General features: G+C 47.1%; 1 protein-coding gene across 1 annotated transcript in view; it reads right to left on the bottom strand.

Moving 5' to 3' along the window:
• POLN (DNA polymerase nu) overlaps nt 1–25,761 on the bottom strand; it is a 141,651-nt gene that overhangs the window by 33,362 nt on the left and 82,528 nt on the right. Inside the window, exons 15-17 of the mRNA XM_052641794.1 lie at nt 25,661–25,718; nt 24,687–24,761; nt 23,533–23,647 (exon numbers count right to left, since the gene is read on the bottom strand). Coding sequence (XP_052497754.1) covers nt 23,533–23,647; nt 24,687–24,761; nt 25,661–25,718 — 248 coding nt within the window. The remainder of the gene's footprint in view (nt 1–23,532; nt 23,648–24,686; nt 24,762–25,660; nt 25,719–25,761) is intronic.

Genomic DNA, 25,761 nt, shown 5'->3' with positions numbered 1-25,761 from the left:
TCAGCTGTGTGTTCCCGCCCCGAGGGTGAGAAATAGAGAGATGAAATGAGATCTGTACAAAAATCACATCAGTACAATTCTATATAAATCCTTTGTCAGACCCAAGCTTGACTATGCAGCCACGCCAGACGCTGTCCCTGGGCAGCCGAGAAGCAGGGAAGAGACTGCGGCCAGTCCTGCAAGTGCCTGGCAGAGATAGGGTAGACAGGGCACCCAGGAGCGCAGGAAGCTCACGAGGGCCCGCTTCAGGGGCGAGGGCAGATAAGTCAGAACTCCACAGGGAAAGGGAGGCCAAAGAGCCTCGCTGCCTCCAGCAGGGCTGCCAGAACAGGCCTCCAGTCTGGACCCCATGGCATGGCCAGCAGAAGCGGTCGGCAGCCCAGGGGCAGAGGGACAGCAGACCCTGGAAGGAACTGGCTTCCCGGTGTTCCCTTCTGAGACCCCACTGAGTGTGCCTCTTGGGAGCTGTGGTCCAGGGCTCTGTGCCCGGGGCAGCCACAGGTGGCCCCCACGGCTACACCAAGAGCCAGACGGCTTCAGCACCACTGGGGAGCGTCCACACTCCCCCAGGTGCCTTACCCGCTGGCGGCTCCAGGCCTGCTGAGCCAGGAGGCTCAGCACGCTCATGGCCTCCTCCAAGCAGAGGCCACAGACATGGGATGGCCCAGGGACACGGACTCCTTGTTGCCTTTTGTTTCCTTGCTGGAAGGGGACTGCCCCCAAACTGGGAAGGGCCAGCAAATGCTATCCAGAGAAGAGGTGTGGCTTCCTGAGGGGAGGCAGCCTTGTGAATTCCACCCCAGGGGTGAGGGAAGCACCCAGGTCCAGTGACGACAGGAAACAGGGACAAGCTGGTTCCCAGAGGTCACAGCTGTGAACAGCGGACAGAAACGAGCAGGGAGCCAACGCTGGCGGCCTGCCTTTGACCCAGTCAACCCACTTTCCTAGAGGATGCCCCTGCCCTCCTGAAACAGCCCACCTGTCCAGCCACAGGCTGAAGTGAGCCTGTCCATCTTCCCAGGACTGGGGACCAGCTGAAACCACAGGCACCATCCTCCATCCCTTTGGAGGTTTGAAAGCGCTAGTTGGCCGGGGATGCTTTTTTTTTTTTCCTTTTTGGAATTTGTGGAAGTGCAGTTCTTCTTTTTCTGTTTCCTCTGAAAAGGATATTGGTGTTTGGGGCTTTCTACCTTTTGTTGGATCCTCGAAAGTAATTTACATTTTCCAGTCATATCATTAACACTTACATGTTAGTTAGTAGAGAGCTGTACATAATAACTTTTTGCAAGACATAGTCCTTGGGAAAGGTCTATAAAGAAGAAAAACTTCTGGTAAGTGAAAAAAATACCCACAAGATATTATAAGGAAACACTGCCTTCAGAAACTGGAAGGAAGGGACTTCCTTGGTGCTCCAGTGATTAAAACGCAGAGGGCCTGGGTTCCAGACCTGGTCAGAGAACCAGATCCCACATGTTGCAGCTGAGACTTCTCACGCTGCAACTAAAGCTCCCCCACGCTGCAGTGAAGACCTCCCGTGTGGCAACTAAGACCTGGCACAGCCAGAAGAAGGAAAAAAAAAAAAAGAAATTGAAAGGAAAATCATCTCCACCATAGACTTCTATCCCCAGCCAAATTATCAACCAAATGTGAGACATTTTCATTTAGGAAAGATCTCTAAGTTAACCTTCCATGTACCATTTCTGAGGGAGCCAGAATTGGTGTCTTGGTGTTCCATTTGGTGTTCCACCAAACGTCTTGGTGTTATGTTCCACTAAGACAGAGGAGGAACCCAAGAAAGGGAGGCAGGAAGTGGGAATCAGACAGAGGAGAGGGGCAAAAGGGTCCCTAAAGGATGGCGAGGAGAAGCACAGGCCGATAGATGTGCACCAGGACGAGAGAGGGGGCAGTCAGGCGAGGCTGGGACAGGTGGGGCTCCAGAAAGGACTGCAGGAAACAGAGCTGATAAACACGGATGGGTGGGAGAGTCTGCCATACAAAGCCACTCAGAGGAAGCTCCAGAGGCAGGATTCCATAATAAAAGAAACAGCGTCAGGAGGTGCCGTTAGAGACTGGGGAATACGATATCTCGGCACATTTATCGCTGGCTTTTCTCTTCTCGAGAAAGCTTAGCTTGAATGAAAGCGAGAGATCTGTAAGTGCGCACAGAAACTCAACAGCATCAGCACAGGAGCGGGGTGGCGGGGGGGGACAAAAAAGCATGGTGAACCGTGCACTTTAGTAGAAGGAAGCTGCAGATAGTGACCATTCTAAGTAATCAAAAGATGAGCAAGAGGACGTGAGTGTTTACCCTAGCACCTAACACAGTGACTGGAACATAGAAAATATTCAATAAGTACTCAGTGAGTGAATGTGTAAAGAAATGAACAGGTATGATTCTTAAGGGCAAAAAGCATGAGAATTTATGCTTTAAATACATAATTTAAATGTATAACTTTTAAACACTCTGGAGAGCTATCTGCTTTCGGAAGTGGTGGGCCAGCACGCTGTAAACCAGTTTCCATGCAGGACAATGACAAATGGTGGAGACAATGGTGGAAAGCATCTGTTTGAAGGCATGAGCGAACAGTAAGAAAAGCCCTGAGGCAATAAGAACTTGGGAGACTATGGCTTCGGGAAGGGGACATGTAGAAATGCAAGCTTGGTGTTTGGGGCCAGACTCACCCTGAAGGATTTGCTGGTGATATTTTTCAAGTGATAGTTGAAAGGCTGATATCAGCTTCCTGAAGTCTATGGGACTGGAGAAACACTTGAGGTTTAGGCCTTATCAAGAAAGAGGATCCTTGGTGCTCCAGAGAAAAATGAGACTTTGAAATTCACTAGCTTTCACAAAGACTGAAGCCCTTCTTCCCAAAGGATCCATCTTGGGGTGGACTAAGGCCATCTGGCCCCAGTCTAACTGCCAGAAGCAAAACAAAGTCATCTTTTGAGGAAGATAACACTATTCATAGCTGTAACGTCTCATTTTTTCACAGCTGTAAGCTCTCATTTTTATTCACACTATTTGATCAAAAATCACCTGGCATCCCATGGAACAAGATCAAATGACTAAAAACCAAGAGAGAGACAATATAAACAGGTCTATGGGAGACATAGGTGCCGCAGTTATCAGTTGACTGTGATTAATATGTTTAAGACAGATGACAAGCTGACAAATTGAGCAAAGAATGGAAAACTATACAAATTAATTAAATGGCAGGTGGAACAACTGAAAAGTACAATAAATAAAAATAGGAACTCACAGGTACAGTTAAATAGGGTTTACCTTTAACAGCCTATTGGTTATACCTATAGAGAAGATTATGGATGGAATATAGGTAAAATAGTTGAAGCTTAGATAAAATGTCCAGCCTGAGACATGTAGAGAAAAAAGATGGAAAATACAGAAAAGAGCTATGAGAGAAACACGGAGCACGGCAAAAAGTCCTAACACAGGTGTAACCGCAGCCCCTGAAGGAGAGGAGACAGGAGGGAGAGACGCAACGTTTAAAGAGATAATGACAGAGATTTCCAGAGATGATGAAAGACAAGACTGGAGATAAAGGGAACCACAGGCAAGACGGATCCAAAGAGAACCACATATAAGGGTAATGCAAAACTGCTGAAGCCAAGACAAACAGAAAGTCTTAAAAACACTCAGAATGAATGACTGATCGCCTCCAAAGCAGCAGCAATCAAATAACCGTGACTTCTTAACAGAATCGAGGGAGTGAAATCACAGAGATGCTTAAAACCCCAGAAACAACCTTACAACTTGTGGAACTAGAATTCCACTTCCAGCACAAATATTCCTCAAAAATAAAGGTAGGAAGGACTTCCCTGGGGGCCCAGTGGCTAAGAATTGGCCTTCCAATGCAGGGGACACAGTATGACCCCTGGCCCAGGAAGATCCCACATGCTGCGGGGCAACTAAGCCTACCAGCCGCAACTACTGAAGCCTGAGCTCAAGAGCCCATGCCGGGCAACAAGAGAAGTCACTGCAATCCGAAGCCCGCAAACCTCCACGAAGAGTGGCCTCTGCTTGCGAAACCAGGAAAGCCTGAGGCGGAAACCAAGACCCAGCACAGCCAAAAGTAAATCAGCACATTTTTTTTTCCCCAAAGGGAGAATAAAAAACATTTCAGACAGAAAAAACCTGACACAATCTGTCGCCTGAATACTTGCACTGAAAGGAATGTGAAACGGAAGGAAAACAGCTCCACGTGCAAGCGCCGAGACGTGGAAAGGAATAAGCGTCGATGGATGGGATATACAAGCAAGTTTAAAAGGACTGACTCGTTGGAACAGACCCTGATGCTGGGAAAACCTGAAGGCGGGAGGAGAAGGGGACAACAGAGGATGAGATGGTTGGATGGCATCACCGACTCGACGGACATGAGTTTGAGTAAACTCTGGGAGCTGGTGATGGACAGGGAAGCCTGGCGTGCTGCAGTCCATGGGGTCGCAGAGTTGGACACGACTGAGCGACTGAACTGAAAATGAATATTGACTATACAAACCATATTGTAATATTTTGTGTGGTTCAAAATATATGTAGACGTAAAACATATGGGAGATAAATGGAGTTAAAGTTCTATATAGTCTGAGAAGTGGTAAAAGTGCAGCTTTATATCACATTTTTTATAAGTGAAGGATGCTTGTCATAATCTCTAGAATAGTTTCTAAAAGAATAGTGAAAGGATACATAACTCACAAGGTAATAGAGCAAGAAATGAAATACCGAAAAACACGTAAGTCCAAGAAAAGGCAAAACGAGAGAGAAAAAGCAGCATGGAAAAAGCAGGACAAACAGAAAACTGTAGTGAAAGCAGAGATTTATGCCCGAATGCGTCAGCAACTGTGCGTGAATGGGGAAGGAACTCCAAGCTAGAGACAAAAACTGTCGGAACTGATTACAGTTGAAAACACTGCGTATAGAAATTCCCTGGTGGGCCAGAGGTTGAGAATTTGCCTGCCATTTCAGGGGACACTGGTTAAAACCCTGGTCCAAGAAGATTCCACACGCCGTGGAGCAAGTAAGCCCGTGCGGCATGACAGCTGAGCCTGCGCTCTAGGGCCCTCACGCTGCAACCACGGAGCCCACATGCAGCAGTGACTGAAGCCCGTGTGCCCTCAAGCCCATGCGCGGCACCAAGAGAAGCCCCTGGAGCAGCCTGCACATTGCAGCTAGGAGGCAGCCCCTGCTCACCGTGACCACATCGCAGCTAGGAGGCAGCCCCTGCTCACCGCGACCACATTGCAGCTAGCAAATAGCCCCTGCTCACCGTGACCACATCGCAGCTAGCAAGCAGCCCCTGCTCACCGTGACCACATTGCAGCTAGCAAGCAGCCCCTGCTCACCGCGACCACAGAAAAGCTTTGACGCAACGGAGACCGGCCGGCACAGCCAGGAATACAGAAATACTGAAATTTAAAAAATGTGGCCTGCAAAAGATGCACTATAAACATGAAAACCCAGGAGGGCGAATGGTAAAAAGATAAGAAAAGATACCTCCTGAAGACACTGACCAAAGGAAGCCTTTGTGGAAAATATCAGAGACTTTAAGATAAAACACATACCAGAGCTGGAGAACACTTTGTGATTGTCGATCACTGACGGTAAAAGGCAATAGCATCATCATCTTATGGGATTTAATTATACGTAGAAGTAGAATGTATGATCAGGAACAACACAAAAGGCAGGAAGGCGTGAAGAGAGTCAAAGGGTCCTGAGATCACAGCGCTGTCTGGGAAGTGGGAAAAGTGCTAGCATATTATGGTCGGAAATGTCAATGGTTCGTGTTGTCCTTAACCACGATGAGAATATTAAAAGACTGCAAAATCAAAAGCTACAGGTTCCCAGTGGGGAGGGGCAGTGGGGGAGGGGAAGCATGGAGGCGGGAGATTAAGAAACACCAACTATCACGTCTAAAACACTCTACAAGGACATGCTGCCCAGCACGGGGGACATAGCCAGTATTCCATACTGACTATCAGTGGAGCGTAACCTTTAAAGCCTGTGAATCACTATATTATACACCTATGGCATATAATTGGAGAAGGCGATGGCACCCACTCCAGTCCTCTTGCCTGGAAAATCCTATGGACAGAGGAGCCTGGTAGGCTGCAGTTCATGGGGTCGCTAAGAGTCGGATACCATTGAGCGACTTCACTTTCACTTTTCACTTTCATGCATTGGAGAGGGAAATGGCAACCCATTCCAGTGTTCTTGCCTGGAGAATCCCAGGGATGGGGGAGCCTGGTGGGCTGCCGTCTATGGGGTTGCACAGAGTCGGACACGACTGAAGTGGCTTAGCATAACATATAATATTGTACATCAACCATATTTTTAAAACAAATTAATAAATAAACTATGTCTTTTGTGGGGATTCCCTGGTGGCTCAGTGGTGAAGAAACTGCCTGCCAATGCAGGAGACACAATTCAATCCCTGGGAGAAGGAAATGGCAACTGATCCAGTATTCTTGCCTGGGAAATCCCACGGACAGCGGAGCCTGGCGGGCTGGAGTCCGTGGGGCTGCAGAGTCAGACAGGACTTAGTGACTGAAACAGTAACAGTGTCTGTCGTGAGTAGCATGTAGGGCCTCACTGGTGGCTCAGATGGTGAAGAACACACCTGCAGTGCAGGAGACTTGGGTCGGGCAGATCCCCTGGAGAGAGGAATGGCGACACACAGCATTCTTGCCTGGAGGATTCCAAGGACAGAGGAGCCTGGCGGGCTGGAGTCTGTGGGGTCGCAGAGTCAGACACGACTGACTGACTAACACTGTCGCTTTCACAAGCAGTATATAGCTGGGCTTGAGGTTTCAGTTCAGCGCGACTTTTACGTTCTTTTAATTAGAAATTTCAGTCTTTTAAATTTAATTTAATCACTCATATTTCTTGGATGTGTTATTATACTGTTTTTATTTATCCTGTTTTATCTTCTCTTTTCTTTCTGGCCTTCCTCTGGATTAATGCTTTTTCCCCTCTATTAGCTTTTGGTTCAAAGACAAGCAATAAGAGGACTAATAGATTTTTTTATGGTATAAAATTCAAAATGTTTGAACATAAAGACCAATTAACATAATGACCAATTAAAGAACAGGGAGAAATACTTGTTTCATAATTGCCAAAGGGCTAATACGTTTATTACAAAGAGAGTTCCTGAAAGCGAATAAGGAAAAAAATATCCTAAGGGACTTCCCTGGAGTCCAGTAACTAAGACTCTGAGGGCCGCTGCAGGGGCCCAGGGCTCCACCCCCGGTCAGCAAATTACTGCCGCAGCTAGAGATCCTGTGTATCGCAACTAAGACCCGGAGAGGGCAAATAAGTAAATATTTAAAAATTTTAAAATATTCTGATATAAATGGGCAAATGATATGAACAGGTGATTCACGAAGAAAAAGAAACGTTCAATGAGTAAACAAAAGTTCAGCTTCCATTCATAATTTGGCAAATACAATTAAGTGAATTAATGAGAGACTTAACTTATCAAGTTGGCAAACATTAAACAAAACTGAAATACTTGCTGTTAGCACAGGTGCCGGGGGAAGGGCATTCTGTGGCGCATCTGACGGCAGACGACCTCCTTTTGGAAGGCGTTTAGGGGGCATCCAGCACACCCTCAGGAAGTGTACATTGTTAAGACGTGCGTGTCCTCTCTGGCCCCCAAAATCCTCTTCCAGGAATTTGTCCCAAGGAAATAGATTTGGTGTGAAGATATTTATTAGGAAGGCACTTGGGAAATTGTTGTAATTAGCATACATCCACACACACACACGCACGCGCGTGAGAGAGGTGGAGTTAAAGGGACACAGCAGCCGAGTGAGAGAGTTCCCACTGAGCAAAACCGGAATAATCTGATAACAAAGGGCTGTCATGTTGGAGTCTCACCCAGAGAACAGAATGAGTGCCTATGCGTTCATACTGATATAAGTAGGAGACTGAGGAACGTTCCTAACTGCGGGGGGAGCATCCCACCTGACCCCGGTAGACACTCTGTCGGCAGGAGGACAGAGCCTGACCCCACAAGGGTGTGCTGTGGTTAGTGACTGGCTTTCGAAGGGGGACGAAGGAGGGGCTTTAGAGCAAGCTGGCCGACAGCCCCTCAGGGTAGGTGATCAAGGTCAGCACCCGCAGCGGTGGGCCCTGTTGGAATGAAGCTTGGCCGGGATCAGTGAGGAAGCATGCCACCTCCGTGGTCCCCCTTCCCAGGACCTGCATCCCCAGTGTAACTACGAGAGAAGCATCACACAGACCCCACTGAAGCATATTCCACCACCCACCTGACCCGCTCTCCTGAAGACTGTCACGGCCACTAGAACTAGGAAAGTCTGAGGACCCGTCACAGCCCCAAGGAGCCCGAGGGGACAGGACGGCTAAACGCAGGGCGGATCCTGGAGCAGAAGGCGGGCAGGAGGGAAGGACGGAGGGAGGAGGGATAGTGTATGGGCTCTCCGTTCAGCTCAGCTCAGTCGCTCAGCCGTGTCCAACTCTTTGCGACCCCATGAATCGCAGCACGCCAGGCCTCCCTGTCCATCACCAACTCCGGGAGTTCACTCAAACTCGCGTCCATCGAGTCGGTGATACCATCCAGCCATCTCATCCTGTGTCGTCCCCTTCTCCTCCTGCCCCCAATCCCTCCCAGCGTCAGAGTCTAATAATGTATCAGCAGCGGGTTCGTTAGCTGTGACCAAGGCTCTGTGCTAAAGTGAGATGTAAATAACAAGGAGAGCTGGGTGGGCGGCATATGGGAACCCTTTGTACTGTCTTTACCATTTTTACGTACACCTAAAACTGCTCTAAAACAGAAAGTTTATTTAAGAAATAGACAAAAGTATGCCAGATTACAAAACAGCATATATAATATGATTGGGTTTTGAATCAAAATTGTAGATGAGCATGTGGACGGCAAGGAGACCCAGCGAGTCCATCCTGAAGGAGACCAGCCCCGGGTGTTCTTTGGAAGGACTGACGCTAAAGCTGAAACTCCAGTGCTTTGGGCACCTCATGCGAAGCGTTGACTCATTGGAAAAGACTCTGATGCTGGGAGGGATTGGGGGCAGGAGGAGAAGGGGACGACCGAGGATGAGGTGGCTGGATGGCATCACGGACTCGATGGACGGGAGTCTGAGTGAACTCCGGGAGATGGTGATGGATAGGGAGGCCTGGCGTGCTGCGGTTCACGGGGTCGTAAAGAGTCGGACACGGCTGAGCGACTGAACTGAACTGAACTGAACTGAAAAGAGCGATAATCCAAATGACAATGTGACATCCTAACTGTGTGTTTATCCAACTTCCACCTAAAAGTAAGCCCCCTCGGGAGCGCAATGACCTTCTCTGTGGGTGAGTGAACTGCTCACCTTCTTGCTTTCGTTCTGTCCGATTTCGCTTCGCGTGTTTGTTTCTGTCCCCTGTGCTGGGTCTTTGTTGCTGCGCGGGGTGTTCTCCAGTTGCACTGAGTGAGGGCTACCCTTCAGGTGTGGGGCCCGTCTTCACCAAGCCGGCGGCTCTGGTTGTGTACCATGAGATCCAGAGCGTGGGCTCGGCAGTCACGCTGCCTGGGCTTCCTGGCTCCGTGGCACGTGGGATCCTCCCGGATCAGGCTGCAAAGCCGTGTCCCCTGCACTGGCCGGCAGACTCTTTGCCACTGAGCCAGCAGGGAAGCCCCTGCTTCTGGTACTTTAAAGCTCCCTCATTAGGCGCATTCAAGTTTAGGACTGCTGTGTCTTCCTGGCGAGTCAGCCTTTCATCACTGTGAAATCTTCTCCATTTCTGGTGACACGCTTCGTTTTGTGGTGTCAGCTCCCCATCTTGGTATGTGATTTTCATTTACACTCTGCATTTTGTTCTAGTCTCTCTTTCCTTGAATTCCTTTGGGTGAATCACAGATTTTTTTAATATCCAATTTCATTGCCTCCACTGATTTTTTTTTTTAATTTTGTATTGGCATATAACCGATTAACTGTGTTGTGATAGTTTCAGGTGAATGGCAAAGGGACTCAGCCATACATAAACATGTATCCATCCTCCCCCAAACTCCCCTCCCATCCAGGCTGCCACATGACATTGAGCTGAGTTCCCTGTGCTACACAGTAGGTCCTTGTTGGTTAGCCATTTAAAATGTAGCAGTGTGTACATGTCCACCCCAAACTCCCTAACTACCCCTACCCCACAGCAACTATAAACTCATTCTCTAAGTCTGTGAGTCTCTTTCTGTTTTGTCAGTTCTATTTGCGTCATTTTTTAGATTCCACATACGAAGGTACGTCATACAACATTTCTCCTTCTCTGTCTGACTTCACTGAGTACGACAGTCTCTAGGTCCGTCCGTGTTGTTGCAAATGGCCTGATTCCATTCTTTTCAATGGCCGAGTGACACCCCATTGTATGTCTGTGCCATCTTTTCTACCCACCCCTCTGTCGACGGACACCCAGCCTGCTTCGGTGCCTCGGCCGCTGTGAACAGTGCTGCGGCGAACGCTGGGGTGCACGCGTCTTTTCCATCACCGTTTTCTCTGGGCACACGCCCAGGATTGTGGGATTGCTGGATCATACGGTAGCTCCGTTTCTAGTTTTTTAAAGACCCTCCATACTGTTCTCCATCGCTCCTGCACCAATTAGCATCCCACCAACAGTGTAGGAGGGCTTCCTTCTCGCTATACCCTCTCCAGCATTTCCTGTTTGTGGATTCTTTGATGATAACCGTTCTGGCTGGTGTGGGCTGATACCTCACTGCAGTTTGATTTGTATTTCTCTAATAATTATCAGTCTTGAAAGTCTTTTCATGTGTCTTTTGGGCATCTGTATGTCCTCTTTGGAGAAATGTTTATTTAGGTCTTCTGCCCATTTGTTGATTAGGTTGTTGGTTTTGATGAGCTGTTTGTAAATTCTGGAGACTAGCACCTTGTCAGTTACATCATTTGCAAATATTTTCCCGCCCAATCTATGAGCTGTTTTTTTGTTTTGTTCATTGTCTCCTTTGCTATGCAAAAGCTTTGAGTTTAAGTAGGTTCCATTTATTTATTTTTGTTTTTATTTCCATCCTGGGAGACAGACTGCATAAAAATATTGCTTTGATTTATGTCAGAGAGTGTTCTGCCTATGTTTTCCTCTAGGAGTTTTATAGTTTGGTCTCACATTTAGGTTTGGTCTCCATTTTGAGCTTATTTTTGTGTTTGGTGTTAAAGAATGACCTAATTTCATTTTTTTTTACATGTAGCTGTCCATTTCTCACAGAACTAGAACAAAAAAATCCATTGACTTTTAAAGTTATGCTTCTTCTGGTTTTGTTTTAGAGGCTGTCCTAGAAATTACAGTACACAGCCCATGTCTTTAAGCTCATAGCATGCCTTTCAATGGCATTTCACAGCTGTGTAAGAGCCTGAAAACAGCATCATTCCGTACGCTCCCTCTCCCGCCCTTTGCGCTTTTAAGTGCCTGTCATTTTATGTCTATGCTATAAACTGAAGAAAAAAGACACCTTATCTTTTCAAGAATTCAAACTACATACAGGGACTTTGCCGGTAGGGATCTGCCTGCTAGTGCAAGGGACATGGGTTCGACCCTCGGTCTGGGAAGATTCCACGGAACAACTAAGTCCGTGCACCACAGCTGCTAAGCCTGTGCTCTTGGGCCTGTGAGCCACAACTGCCGAAGCTGAGCACCCACGGCTGCTCCTGGGCTCTGCCACGAGAGGAGCCTCCCTGGCCAGAAGCCTGTGCATCACACAGAAGAGCAGCCCCGCGCTCTGCAGCCAGAGAGAGTGCAAGTGCATCAACAAAGACCCAGCACAGCCAAAAACAGACGAGCAGACAGACAGCTGAAAAGCACGCATAAACGAGAGATCGCTACTGTTGTGTAGTCGCTTATCGCCGTCTGACTCTTTGCAACCCCACGGACTGTAGCCCGCCAGGTTCCTCTGCCCATGGGATTTCTCAAGCAAGAATACCACAGTGGGTATCCATTACCTTCTCCAGGGAATCTTCTTGACACGGGGATCAAAGTCACGTCTCTTGCATTACAGGCTGATTCTTTACCACTGAGCCGTCAGGGAAGTCACATATATATATAGGGGTGTGTGTGTGTGTGTGTGTGTATACACACACAATAAACTATGTAAAGTAAAGACCGCAATGGTTTTCGCGTTTGCCTCGACAGTCACCCATTCTGGTGCCCTTTATTCCTTTCGGGAGATCCAGAGTCTCATGACGTATCATTCCTCTTGATCCCAAAGGACTTCTTACAGTATTTCTCACAGAGCAGGTCTATGACACATATTTTCCAGATTCTGTAGATCTCAAATTGTCCCTATTTTGCCTTAATGTTTGAAAGGCACTTCTCTGGACCTAGACGTCTAGACTGACTTCCTTCCAGCACGGCAAGGATATGTGTTCCATTGTCTCCTGGTTTCTGCTCTTTCTACAAAAAGTCAGCTGTAATTCATTTTCCCTTGGGTGGTTTTCAAGGTTCTTTTTATCTTTGGTTTCCATGAGTTTGACTTTAGTGTGCCTAATGTGCACTTTTCGGAGAAGGCAATGGCACCCCACTCCAGTACTCTTGCCTGGAAAATTCCATGGATGGAGGAGCCTGGTAGGCTGGAGTCCATGGGGTCGCTAAGAGTCGGACACAACTGAGCAAATTCACTTTCACTTTTCACTTTCATGCATGGGAGAAGGAAATGGCAACCCACTCCAGTACTCTTGCCTGGAGAATCCCAGGGATGGCGGAGCCTGGTGGGCTGCCGTCTATGGGGTCGCACAGAGTCGGACACGACTGAAGCGACTCAGCAGCAGCAGCAGTGTGCACTTCTATCTGTTTTTAATGTATTGAGGGCTTGTTGAACTTTTGGGATATGTAGACTGATATCTTTAATCAGTTTTGGAAAGTTGTCAGTCATTATACCTTCAAATGTTTCCTCTCCCTCATTCTCTCTGTTCTCCTTGTGAGATGCCAAATTTATGCAGGTTAGAACATGACTGAGCGACTGAACTGAACTGAACTAGAACATTTGATATTGACTCACAGATCTTCGTCAGTGGGTTAGATGTGATATTTAGTTTCATCTTCAAAGGAGAAATACCCAAGTATGGACGACACAAACGGCTGCACCTTCGCTGTGCAGTAAGGACAGGCTAGGCTATGCTCAAAGGCTTACACAAACAAGAGCTCACTTTTTGCTCATACAGCATGTCCCTCTTGGGTCAGCTGGAGCTATTCAGGAACAGAGTCCAGCCTGCATCTGGAACACTGACGGCTGTTATGGCAGAGGAAGAAGAAAGTATGGATAGCCATGGTTGGCTCTTCTACCCATCCGTGAAAAATATCGTTTCTGTTCACATATTGTTGGTATCAAGTCATATGGCCAAACCTGAGTCAATGGGCAAGGAAGCACACTCTTCCTCTAAGGACAGAGAACAGTGTGTCTGAATAATAACCTTCCACCACAGTCCACCCTTCTGACCACACACAATTGCTTTCCTCCCCCGTGACAAGAGTGACAATCCAAAGTCCCAGGTGGTAGGTCATCAGGATTGTGTTTATATCAGGTCTTGATCTGGAGGCCAAAGAACTAAGAAGTTGAGTCTACCTTCCATGCCACACGTGTGATAGGCAGGGGCTGGGCGGGAGGGCAGGGCTGAGATGACCACAGTGAGCACTCCTGTGTGGGAAGCAGGAGTGGGAGGCACAGGTGTCACTGGTCCACCGCAGCTCTGATCTCTCACTGGGCAGGGGCTGAGAGGCCTTCTCGAAAAGGACCCTTGCTCAGTCGCCTGTTCGCCGTGGCCATTTTCTCCACTCCTGGGACCTCCTTTTCCACTCTCTTTCTTGGCTACATGTAAGAAGCACTGAAGGATTTCTTTTCCTTGGAGAAATGAGCATGTTTCCTGGGCTGTTTCTTGGTTATCGAAGGCACCGGGCCCAAGGTTTGCAATCACAGTCTCTTTCAGCGCAGCCCGGAGGCACAGGGCTCAGAAACACAGCCAGCCCTCTCTGACTTCAGTCAGCTCCATGCGCCAACAGACACACCCACAATCCACCGAGACGGAGATGCACCCTCTCTCTGGACTTCAACGCAGGTACCTGAAGCTTATCAGGAACTGGGAGAAAGCTACATTAGTCTCTGCAAGGACTTATGGGTGTCACCTTAAGTCTTTCAGAAATGTTAACAGTAGGCATCAGAGCCATACAGCTAATTTGTGGAAGGCAGTGCTTTGATCGGCTTTTGTCATTCAGAGCCCTTTTCAGATTCACCTTTTACTGGTTGGAGGTGAGAATCATTTCTATACTCAGATGTGTAAACTTTCTGTTTTTTGGAATCTCCTTATTTCTTTGCATTCCTACTTTTACACCAGATAGTTCTTTTCTGAGTGTCTCTCACGGTGCCTTGCCCCATGCAGACAGCAGCCACCAAACCACACGCTAGCATTCTGCTGGCCCGAAACCTCAGCTCATTAGGGTTTGATATTGGTGCTCGTGTCCAACTCTTGAGACCCCTGGACTGTAGTCTGCCAGGCTCCTCTGTCTATGGGATTTCCCAGGCAAGCATACTGGAGTGGGTTGCCATTGCCTTCTCCAGGGGATCTTCCCAACTCAGAATCAAACCTGGGTCTCCATCTACTTCACAAGTTAGTGACAGTTTTACCAACTGTCATACATACCACGTACCTTGGGCTTTCCTAGTGGTTCAGCTGGTAAAGAATCTGCCTGCAATGAGGGAGACCTGGATTTGATCCCTGGGTTGGGAAGATCCTCTGGAGTGGAATACTACCCACTCCAGTATTCTGGCCTTGAGAATTCCATGGACTATAGTCCATGGGGTTGCAAAGAGCTGGACACGACTGAGCGACTTTCACGTATACTATGTACCAAGTGCCTCCATCCAGCCTCCAGCAGATGTCCCCTCACTGCAGTCCCCCAGGCCCTGGAGCCAGTGCCGCGGTTTTAGGACTCCAGGCAGCGGTATCTCACTCCTGGCACCCAGTCCTGTAGACTCTATGACAGGCCAAGTTATAGCGCCACATAAGTCACTCTGAAGCCACACTACCAGCGGCAAGAGTGCCGCGCTTCGCATCGTCACCTCCTTCTCTTCGCAGGGCTGGCCCACCATTTATAATGCAGGACGACTGAGCAACCTCTGTCAATTTTGCCAAAATAGAGAGAAAAGAGATGGAGGAAACATGCAGTTGCTTAAAGCCTCGGTGTAGGTGTGACCCTTGTCCCTTTTGCGTACTGCCATTAGCCAGAGTAAATCACACACCCAAGTCTGACATCTACCGGACAGGGGAGCACTCTCGTTCCCCAGAGAAGGGGAGCAACCCGCAATACTATCCACCACACCTGCCTGTGAGACAATATCTCAGAGAAGCACCCAAGAAGAGTCCTAAGAAAGAGAGAAACTAATATATTCTGCGGTGAAAATTATCTTTTAAGCTTCAAATCTGAAAATGTTGAGGTGAGCTTTCGACTGATAAGAAATGGTTTTTATCTGCATTTTGTGAAGCTTTTAGGAAACCATCTAATCAGGCACATACATAGTGATTACTGGGAAGGACACCACCTCCACGCAGAAGGTTGTCTTCTGAGCTCAGGTGACGACATGAGCTGGAGGAGGTGGCTCTGAGGCCTGGCCTGGCTCATACGTGGGGCCAGGGGCAGGCCTGGCTCTCTGGGAATCAAGGCTTTCATCAGGCACATCATAGCTCCATGGATGATCTCCAAGGCTTCTCCCAAGTCTCCATTTTTATATATAATCTACATATTTTCAAAGGTTTTTCAAGAAAATTGTCATTCTTTGAAAATGTTATTACATATTTCAAAATACAACACTGAATTGCCTTTTCACTTTTTGTGTTTCAAACAATAAGCCATTTACATGAAACAAGCATTTTTAAGAGTGTGTTTGATCCTGCGGCTGTCTCACCATGTGCTATTCTAGTCCTCTGTTTGGAACACAAAAATCATTTCCAAAGCAACTAATTATAGTGTAAGTCACAAGCGTTGGATTACCGCTGCTGGTAGGAAATTAGAAGCAACTATCATGCAAATATTAAAAGCTTCTTATTTTTTAAGTGCTCCCCAAAACTAGTACAAGAATTTTTTTAAAATGCAGGAAAGACATATACAATATCCAATATAGAAATGAACTTCTCAAGTTGGCTTTGTGAGTGATCAGCTCAGCGTGAATCGGAAGGGAGTTATTTTCTGTCTGGGACTTTATACGTTCCCTGGAATCAGTGGAGCTTGCTTGTGTGGACTGTGTCTGGTTCTCTCTCTGTCCCGTGGGTCTGTGTATCGGCTCCTCTGCTAGCACCGCACCCTCCTGATTGCTGCATGTTAGGTCTTAATATCAGGCATGACCCCTCCCACTCTCCGCTTTGCCAAGACTGTTGTTGGTGTTCTAGGGCCATGCCTCTTCATTTAAATTGTAGAGTCTGCTTGTCCTTGTCTACAAAACTTGCTTAGGTTTTAATAGGGACCGAATTAAGCCTATCGATCATTTCAGGGAGAAATGACACATTTGCTCTCTTGTGGCTTCCATTCCACAAACACAGGATGTCATTCCACTTATCAAACCTTTGATTTCTTTCATCAGCATTTTGTAGTTTTAGACATACAGACCTACACATATTTTGTTAATTGAATACCTGCGTTCATGTGTGCTAAGTAGCATCAGTCATGTCTGACTCATTGCAAAGCTATGGACTGTAGCCCACCAGGCTCCACTGTCCATGGAATTTTCCAGGCAAGAATACTGGAGAGGGTTGCCATTTCCTACTCCAGGGAATCTTCCTGACCCAGGGACTGAACCCATATCTCTTATATCTCCTGCACTGGCAGGCGGGTTCTTTACCACTAGCACCACCTGGGAAGGCCAACTGAAGTAAGTATTTCATTATCTTTGGGGTATTCTTGCTTTGAGAACCCCATGAACAGTATAAAAAGGTAAAATGATAGGATACTGAAAGAGGAACTCCCCAGGTCAGTAGGTGCCCAGCATGCTACTGGAGATCAGTGGAGAAATAACTCCAGAAAGGATGAAGGGATAGAGCCAAAGCAAAAACAATACCCAGCTGTGGATGTAACTGGTGATAGAAGCAAGGTCCAATGCTGTAAAGAGCAATATTGCATAGGAACCTGGAATGTCAGGTCCATGAATCAAGGCAAATTGGAAGTGGTCAAACAGGAGATGGTAAGAGTGAACGTCGACATTCTAGGAATCAGTGAACTACAATGGACTGGAATGGGTGAATTTAACTCAGATGACCATTATATCTACTACTGTGAGCAGGAATCCCTTAGAAGAAAGGGAGTAGCCATCATGGTCAACAAAAGAGTCCAAAATGCAGTACTTGGATACAGTCCCAAAAATGACAGAATGATCTCTGTTCGTCTCCAAGGCAAACCATTCAATATCACAGTAATCCAAGTCTATGCTCCAACCAGTAACGCTGAAGAAGCTGAAGTTGAACAGCTCTATGAAGACCTACAAGACCTTTTAGAACTAACACCCAAAAAAGATGTCCTTTTCATTATAGGGGACTGGAATGCAAAAGTAGGAAGTCAGGAAACATATGGAGTAACAGGCAAATTTGGCCTTGGAATGCAGAATGAAGCAGGGCAAAGACTAATAGAGTTTTGCCAAGAAAATGCACTGGTCATAGCAAACACCCTCTTCCAACAACACAAGAGAAGACTCTACACATGGACATCACCAGATGGTCAACACCGAAATCAGACTGATTATATTCTATGCAGCCAAAGATGGAGAAGCTCTATACAGTTAGCAAAAACAAGACCAGGAGCTGACTGTGGCTCAGATCATAAACTCCTTATTATCAAATTCAGACTCAAATTGAAGAAAGTAGGGAAAACCACTAGACCATTCAGGTATGACCTCAATCAAATCCCTTATGATTATACAGTGGAAGTGAGAAATAGATTTAAGGGCCTAGATCTGATAGATAGAGTGCCTGATTAACTATGGAATGAGGTTCGTGACAGTGTACAGGAGACAGGGATCAAGACCATCCCCATGGAAAAGAAATGCAAAAAAGCAAAATGGCTGTCTGAGAAGGCGTTACAAATAGCTGTGAAAAGAAGAGAAGCAAAAAGCAAAGGAGAAAAGGAAAGATATAAGCATCTGAATGCAGAGTTCCAAAGAATAGCAAGAAGAGATAAGAAAACCTTCCTCAGCAATCAATGCAAAGAAATAGAGGAAAACAACAGAATGGGAAAGACTAGAGATCTCTTCAAGAAAATTAGAAACACCAAGGGAACATTTCATGCAAAGATGGGTTCGATAAAGGACAGAAATGGTCTGGGCCTAACAGAAGCAGAAGATATTAAGAAGAGGTGGCAAGAATACACAGAAGAACTGTACAAAAAAGATCTTCATGACCCAGATAATCACGATGGTGTGATCACTCATCTAGAGCCAGACATCCTGGAATGTGAAGTCAAGTGGGCCTTGGAAAGCATTGCTACGAACAAAGCTAGTGGAGGTGATAGAATTCCAGTTGAGCTATTTCAAATCCTGGAAGATGATGCTGTGAAAGTGCTGCACTCAACATGCCAGCAAATTTGGAAAACTCAGCAGTGGCCCCGGGACTGGAAAAGGTCAGTTTTCATTCCAATCCCAAAGAAAAGCAATGCCAAAGAATGCTCAAACTATCGCACAATTGCAGTCATCTCACATGCTAGTAAAGTCATGCTCAAAATTCTCCAAGCCAGGCTTCAGCAATACGTGAACTGTGAACTCCCTGATGTTCAAGCAGGATTTAGAAAAGGCAGAGGAACCAGAGATCAAACTGCCAACATCCGCTGGATCATGGAAAAAGCTAAAGAGTTCCAGAAAAACATCTATTTCTGCTTTATTGACTATGCCAAAGCCTTTGTCTGTGTGGATGACAATAAACTGTGGAAAATTCTGAAAGAGATGGGAATACCAGACCACCTGACCTGCCTCTTGAGAAACCTATATGCAGGTCAGGAAGCAACAGTTAGAACTGGACATGGAACAACAGACTGGTTCCAAATAGGAAAAGGAGTACGTCAAGGCTGTATATTGTCACCCTGCTTATTTAACTTCTATGCAGAGTACATTGTGAGAAATGCTGGGCTGGAAGAAGCACAAGCTGGAATCAAGATTGCTGGGAGAAAATATCAATAACCTCAGATATGCAGATGACACCACCCTTATGGCAGAAAGTGAAGAGGAACTAAAAAGCCTCTTGATGAAAGTGAAAGAGGAGAGTGAAAAAGTTGGCTTAAAGCTCAACATTCAGAAAACTAACATCATGGCATTTGGTCCCATCACTTCATGGGAAATAGAAGGGGAAACAGTGGAAACAGTGTCAGACTTTATTTTTTTGGGCTCCAAAATCACTGCAGATGGTGACTGCAGCCATGAAATTAAAAGATGCTTACTCCTTAGAAGAAAAATTATGACCAATCTAGATAGCATATTCAAAAGCAGGGATATTACTTTGCCAACAAAGGTCCGTCTAATCAAGGCTATGGTTTTTCCAGTGGTCATATATGGATGTGAGAGTTGGACTGTGAAGCAGGCTGAGCGCTGAAGAATTGGTGCTTTTGAACTGTGGTGTTGGAGAAGACTCTTGAGAGTCCCTTGGACTGCAAGGAGATCCAATCAGTCCCTCTTAAAGGAGATCAGCCCTGGGATTTCTTTGGAGGGAATGATGCTGAAGCTGAAACTCCAGTACTTTGGCCACCTTATGCAAAAAGTTGACTCATTGGGAAAGACTCTGATGCTTTGAGGGATAGGGGGCAGGAGGAGAAGGGGACGACCGAGGATGAGATGGCTGGATGGCATCACTGACTCGATGGATACAAGTCTGAGTGAACTCCGGGAGATGGTGATGGACAGGGAGGCCTGGCGTGCTGCGATTCATGGGGTCGCAAAGAGTCGGACACGACTGAGCGACTGAACTGAACTGAACTGAACTGAAGACTTCCTATCTAGACAATCATACCACCTACAAACACAGCTTTATATCTTCCTTTCCAATCTGTATACCATTTATTTCTTTTCCTTGACTCATTTACTGGCCAGAACTTCCACATTCAGTACTAATAAGTTGTTACTGATCTTTTTTGAAGAGTTATTTATTTTAGTTGGAGGCTAATTACAATATTGTGGTGGGTTTTGGCATGCGTTCACATGAATCAGCCATGGGTGTACCTGTGTTCCCCACCCTGAAGCCCCCTCCGCCCCCCTGCCATCCCATGCCTCAGGGCCATCCCAGGGCACCAGCCCTGGGCACCGTGTCTCCTGCGTGCCACCTGGGCTGGCAGGCACGCAGCCTTCCCCATGCGATATGCTGTTGGCTGTAGGCTGTTTTAATACACGTTCTTTATCAAGTTGCGGTTGCTCCTCTGAATGTCCAAATTCCTAAGAGTTTTCACCATGAACGGGTGCTGGATTTTGCCAGGTGCTTTGTCTGGGTCAATGGATATCATCATATTATTTTTATTCTTTGGCCTGATCATATATTGGACCACACTGTTTGATTTTCTAATATTAAACCAGCCTTGCCCATCTGGAATAAATCCCACTTGGACACAGTGTATAGATTTTTGTGTTGTTGGATTTGGTTTGTTAATATTTTGCTGAGGAGTTTTCACATCTAAATTCAGGAGTGATATTAGTCGGTGCGGGGTTTTGTTTTATTCTGTTTTCACTCTTTGTCTGGTTTCGGTATTGGGACAATACTAGCTTCTCAAGTATGACTGGGAAGTGCTCCTCTTCTACTTTCTGAAAGGGGTCGTATAAAACTGGTGTTAATTCTTTTAACATTTGGCAAAATATTCCATGGAAGACATCTGGCCCTGCAGATTTCCCTACCAGGAGATTTTAAATGAAAAGTTCAAGGACTATTCATGTTATCCATTTCATCAGAGTGGGGTTTTGATAGTCTGTGGTTTTCAAGAAATCGATCCATTTCTTGTGAATTTTTGAGCAAAAATTTGTTTATAGTGTTTCCTTACTGTCTCCTTGATGTCTGCAGAATCCGTTCATAATAACGTGCTAACATCCTGTACTGAATCCATCCTGATTTTGATGGTTTGTGTCTTCTCTATTTTTGCTTTTGTCAGTCTTGCTAGAGTCTGATGGTTTTATTTTCTTTGCAGAATCAACCTTTCCCACTGCTTTTTGCTGCTGTTTTCTGCCTCTCAATTCCATGGGTCGCTGCCCTTGTCTGCACTGTCTCCTTCCTCCGTCCTCGTCCTTCTCGGGCTTCATGCGGTGGAGGCTCAGGCTGCTCGTCTGAGGCCTCTCCTCCTCCCTGATGGCGCATTAGGTGCTGTGCACTCTCCTCCTGCTCGGCTTCAGCTTCATCCTTCACCTGACACTTTGACAAGAATGTGTTTCTCTAACACTTGGTCAGCAACAGCCAGAGTCGCTCTTGGCTCGCTGCACAAAACACACCCTTGGTGATCTATGCACAAGCACTCCCATAGAATCACAGATTCTCTCACACACTGTAAGGAGAACTCCAGGGCACCATTCCATCAACACACTCAGATGGCAGTGAAGCGCAAACGTGAACCAGGCAAGCAAAACACTCTTCCTGCCTGGGTAGAAGCACTCTTCTCAGACTTTGCACACCTCTCGAGAGCGGGCAGGGGTATTACTAAATCTATTCCATGCCTTGAAAATTCTATGTTGTCTTATATCCTTACTGGAGAGAAGCTGAAATGGAAGAAAGTGCATCTTCTGGGAAGAAGCACAGAGAAAGCTGGGGTGAGCAAAACACCCAGGTGGATTTGTGTAAAGGTGTAGGAGAGGGAAAGAGACAACGATAGAGAATAAGACAAGATCCTCAACATCCGCAGTCAGCAAGGACGTGCAAACCAAACCACAAAGTACCACTTCACACCCACGGGGATGGCTAGAATCAAGAAGACAGAGATAAACGGTGCTGGCAAGAAGGTGGGTAGGCTGGAGACCTGTGCACTGTTTGTGGGGTATAAAATGGTGCAGCTATTTTGGAAACTAGTTCAATAATTCCTCAAAAAATTAAATATAGTTGCTACTGCTGTGATATGAATTGCACATTTAAAAATGGTTGAGATGATAAATTTTGTTATTTTACCACAATTTTAAAAAGTTAAACATAGAATTACCATATGACTCAGAAGTTCTACTCCTAGGTATCTATCCAAGAGAAATGAAAACATATTTCCATATAAAGTTTTGTGCATGGATGTTCACAGCAGTATTATTCATAATAGTCAGAAGGTGGAAACAACCCAAATATACATCAGCTGATACAGGGATAAATAAATGGAATATGGAATATTATTTGCTTATTTATACTAATATATTCGTATATATATAATCTATATTCCATAATTTTATATATTCAATAACTTTATATATTATATAATTCCATGATTCCATTCTCTTTCATAATTTTATATACACAGAATACATTATTCCATAGAAAGGAATATTATTCAGCCATAAAAAAGAATGCAGTATTGATACATGCTTCGCCATGGATGAACCTTGAAAACATTAAGTTCAGTGAGAGAAGATAGTTGCGAAAGGCCATACTCTGTATGACTCCTTTACTGTGAACTGTCCAGAACAGACGAACGTGCAGAGACAGAAGGCAGATGGATGCTCTCCATGGGGGAGGAAGGGTGAGGACTGACTCCTGGGGGTGGGGTTCCTCTTTAAGGAATGGAGACGCTCTGGAATTAGACAGTGATGGTGGCTGCCAAACCTTGTGAATGTACCGATACCCACTCAATGGTATACTTTAAAAGGGTGAATTTTATGGTGTGTGAATTATATCACAGTTTTTAAGAGTACACAGGACACACTAAGGGAAGGGCCTTTCCCTGGGAGCCCGGGGGCGGCGGGGAGCAAGCTCCAGGACTTGGCAGCACCGGGTCGACCCGGCCTCCGAGAGAGAGCCGCTGAGCTGGCAGTGGGCGGGAGGGGCGGCAGGCTCTGAGCCTGCTCTTGCTGACTCTGGACCTCGGGACAACTGCATCCCCAAGAAAGGCGCTCATCGCCTTAGATGGGAGGAGTTCCAGGCTTCAGACTGAAAGAAGAGAAGCCTAGGCAGGCAAACGAGAAAGCAAGAACGAGCCGGCAGTGAGAAGGGACGGGAGTTAAGTGCAGGCTTGTTTTCCCCCAAACAGCAGTCGAGGGCGCAGGGGCCCAACGCTGGGGTCGCCACCAGGCTGCCTGCAGGCCCTGGGCTCTGTCTTCTCCGGCTGACACCCATCTGGAGGGCACGCGTGACTTTCACTTTTGATTTTTCGATATTTCTGGTACATTCCTCAGCAATCGACGCCCCTTCTGGAGCTGAAGAACAACCACCTCTTTCATACTTAGGAGACGCTTGGCATCCTAGCTATCTGCTCTTTTCAAAAAGATTAACTCCTAGAGAAAAAGATAACTTCTTATTGAAAACAGGTTTGGACCAACTTCAGGTTTTTAAAATCATGCCTGCATTCCTGTGGATCTGATACTGTTATGAGTGCGTATAGCTTACCACTGTGAAGTCAGGGTGGAAAATACATCATCTCTCTCAGATTCCTGGAATAACTTCAAAAGTTCTGGGTCCCCAGATAAGTGTGCAAGAATGCGCAATTCAATCTGCGAAAAGTCTGTCAGACAGAGCTCTGTGTTAATTCAGAACCCATCCACACACGCCTCATTGTTGCCGCCCAGCCCAAGCGACCTCACTTTCCCCTCCCATGGGGAATCAAGGTCGGCACGCCCACCTCCCAGCTGCCAGGCCCCTGGGCGTCTGGGCTGTTCGCCATCCCTGGGGCTAAGAGTCCATGAGACCTCTTCCATAAGGCTGGCAAGGCCTCCAGGGGGCCGCACTCATTGATCGAGTCATCAGAACATCAGAGGTTCAGAAAGGGCTCTCTCTGTGCCAGGCTGTGTGCCTGGGGTACGCTAGCGAACAAGACAGATGACGGTCCCTTCCCGTGTGGAGCTTCTACTCGAGGAGAGGGAGACGGTTTGGGTGAATTATTCGGTGTGTTGGAAGGCGAGCAATGAAACGGGAAACACAGATCGAGAGAAGGAGGCTCCAGAGGGAGTGTGTGTGTGGGGGGGGGGGGGTTGCTGCTGTGACGTGTCCTCGAGAAAGGGACGAGGTAGCAGAGGCAAGGAGGTTGGAGGAGGCAGCGAGACCACGCGTGGGGAAAAGTCTCCATGCGGGGCTGGCGGCGGGGCTGAGGGCAGAGGGGCCGGCATGGCTGCAGCGCGCGGGGAGGGGCGCCAGGGGGCGGGGCAGAGGGGGCGGGGCGGAGGCGGGGCATGGGCGGGGCAGGGGGCGCGGGGCATGGGCGGGGCGGGGGCGGGGCGGGGGGGCGGGGGCGGGGCGGGGGGGCGGGGCGGGGGCGGGGCGGGGGGGCGGGGCGGGGGCGGGGCGGGGGCGGGGGTGGACTTGGGGGGCCTGGCAGGGAAGCTGGGCTCTAGATGCAGTCACATGAAGAAGCCCAGGAGGCAGAGCTGCTCTCGTCTACTGTGCAGGAGAAACCTCGGCTTCGTATAAGTATCTGCCTCGGGGTTTACCTTCAAGAATGAGTTCTGTAAGCACCTTTGGATTATTCAGTTCCTAAGCATTTGAACACGTGAAACACGTAACGTGCGCCCCAGTGACACGGTGTGTCTACCGTGGCCGGCGCGTACCTGCTGCCAGGAAGGTGTGGCCTTCGGATGAAACAAACGCCATCCTTGGGGAGATGCTGAGTTCGTCCTCGTCACCTGAATCATTATGAGTTCAAGAGCACTTGGTGAGCTGATCGTGAGCTGATTCATAGCTATTCCTCACACACAGTTATTTTAACATCACTTGGAAGTCAGAAGAATATTTTCCTGCTTTTTCTTAATGCAATTTTAAAACAGCATAAGACTGCTGAAAGCAAATTAGATTTTCTGCTGTTAAAATTTCCTGTTCTGTCTAGAATTCTTAGTGAAGAAAAGGTCAAACACTGACCCTCTGCGCCTCACCGACAGGAGGCCTCCTTCGGGGAAGGTCTCCCACGGAATGTGCGGTGAAGGGCTGGCGGAGGCCAAGTTGCTGCCCACCTCCAGGAGCTCTGTTCACGTACAACGACGTGCACGTTACTGAAGCTCATGGTGCTTCACTGTTTGGCTTCGACCTTCTGGAAGCAGCAGTTCCCGAAGCCAAGGGGGCAGGAGTTTACTGGGAACGGGACACAGAACCTGGCTTTGCTCAGACTTGAACTTTTCTCGTTTAGAAATATCATCACCCACATGGCAGTGGAGTGGGTCGAGAGAAAGAAGAGCGTGACTACGTTTTGCAAACACGTCCAGTAATTTTCAGACCTTAATAAAAGCCAGCTCCATTGTCTCTCTGTCTCTTCTCTGTTGTGAATCTGGTGGAGGAGAGGCGGTGGGAGGGGAGCCACGCCCCTGTGGTAATTTTTCATCCATTTTCACTTAGAAACCGCTAGAGGGGAGGGGCCGTGCCACTTTAGCTGGGTTTTGTTTTTCAGTGTATATTTAAATCCCGGTCACGCAAACACAGAGGAGAATTTCAGGAAAGAAAAGCAGTTACTTAGAAAAACAATTACAAACATTTCCAGGCTTTTAAAAAAACGTTGCTCAAGATTTTTGTGAAGTAAAAAGAAATGTGTTACCTTTAAAATTTTGAGGTTTAGTTATCTGAATTGGGTGCTTGGAGATACCTTGGATATTCTGCGAATAATAAAGGGGAAACTGCCTTAGCTGAAATATCTTC

The sequence above is a fragment of the Budorcas taxicolor genome, chromosome 6 (genome assembly GCF_023091745.1).
Source record: "Budorcas taxicolor isolate Tak-1 chromosome 6, Takin1.1, whole genome shotgun sequence".
Taxonomy (NCBI): Eukaryota; Metazoa; Chordata; class Mammalia; order Artiodactyla; family Bovidae; genus Budorcas; species Budorcas taxicolor.
Note: the sequence above shows the minus strand (reverse complement) of the source record. Positions and strands in the feature narration are given on the sequence as shown.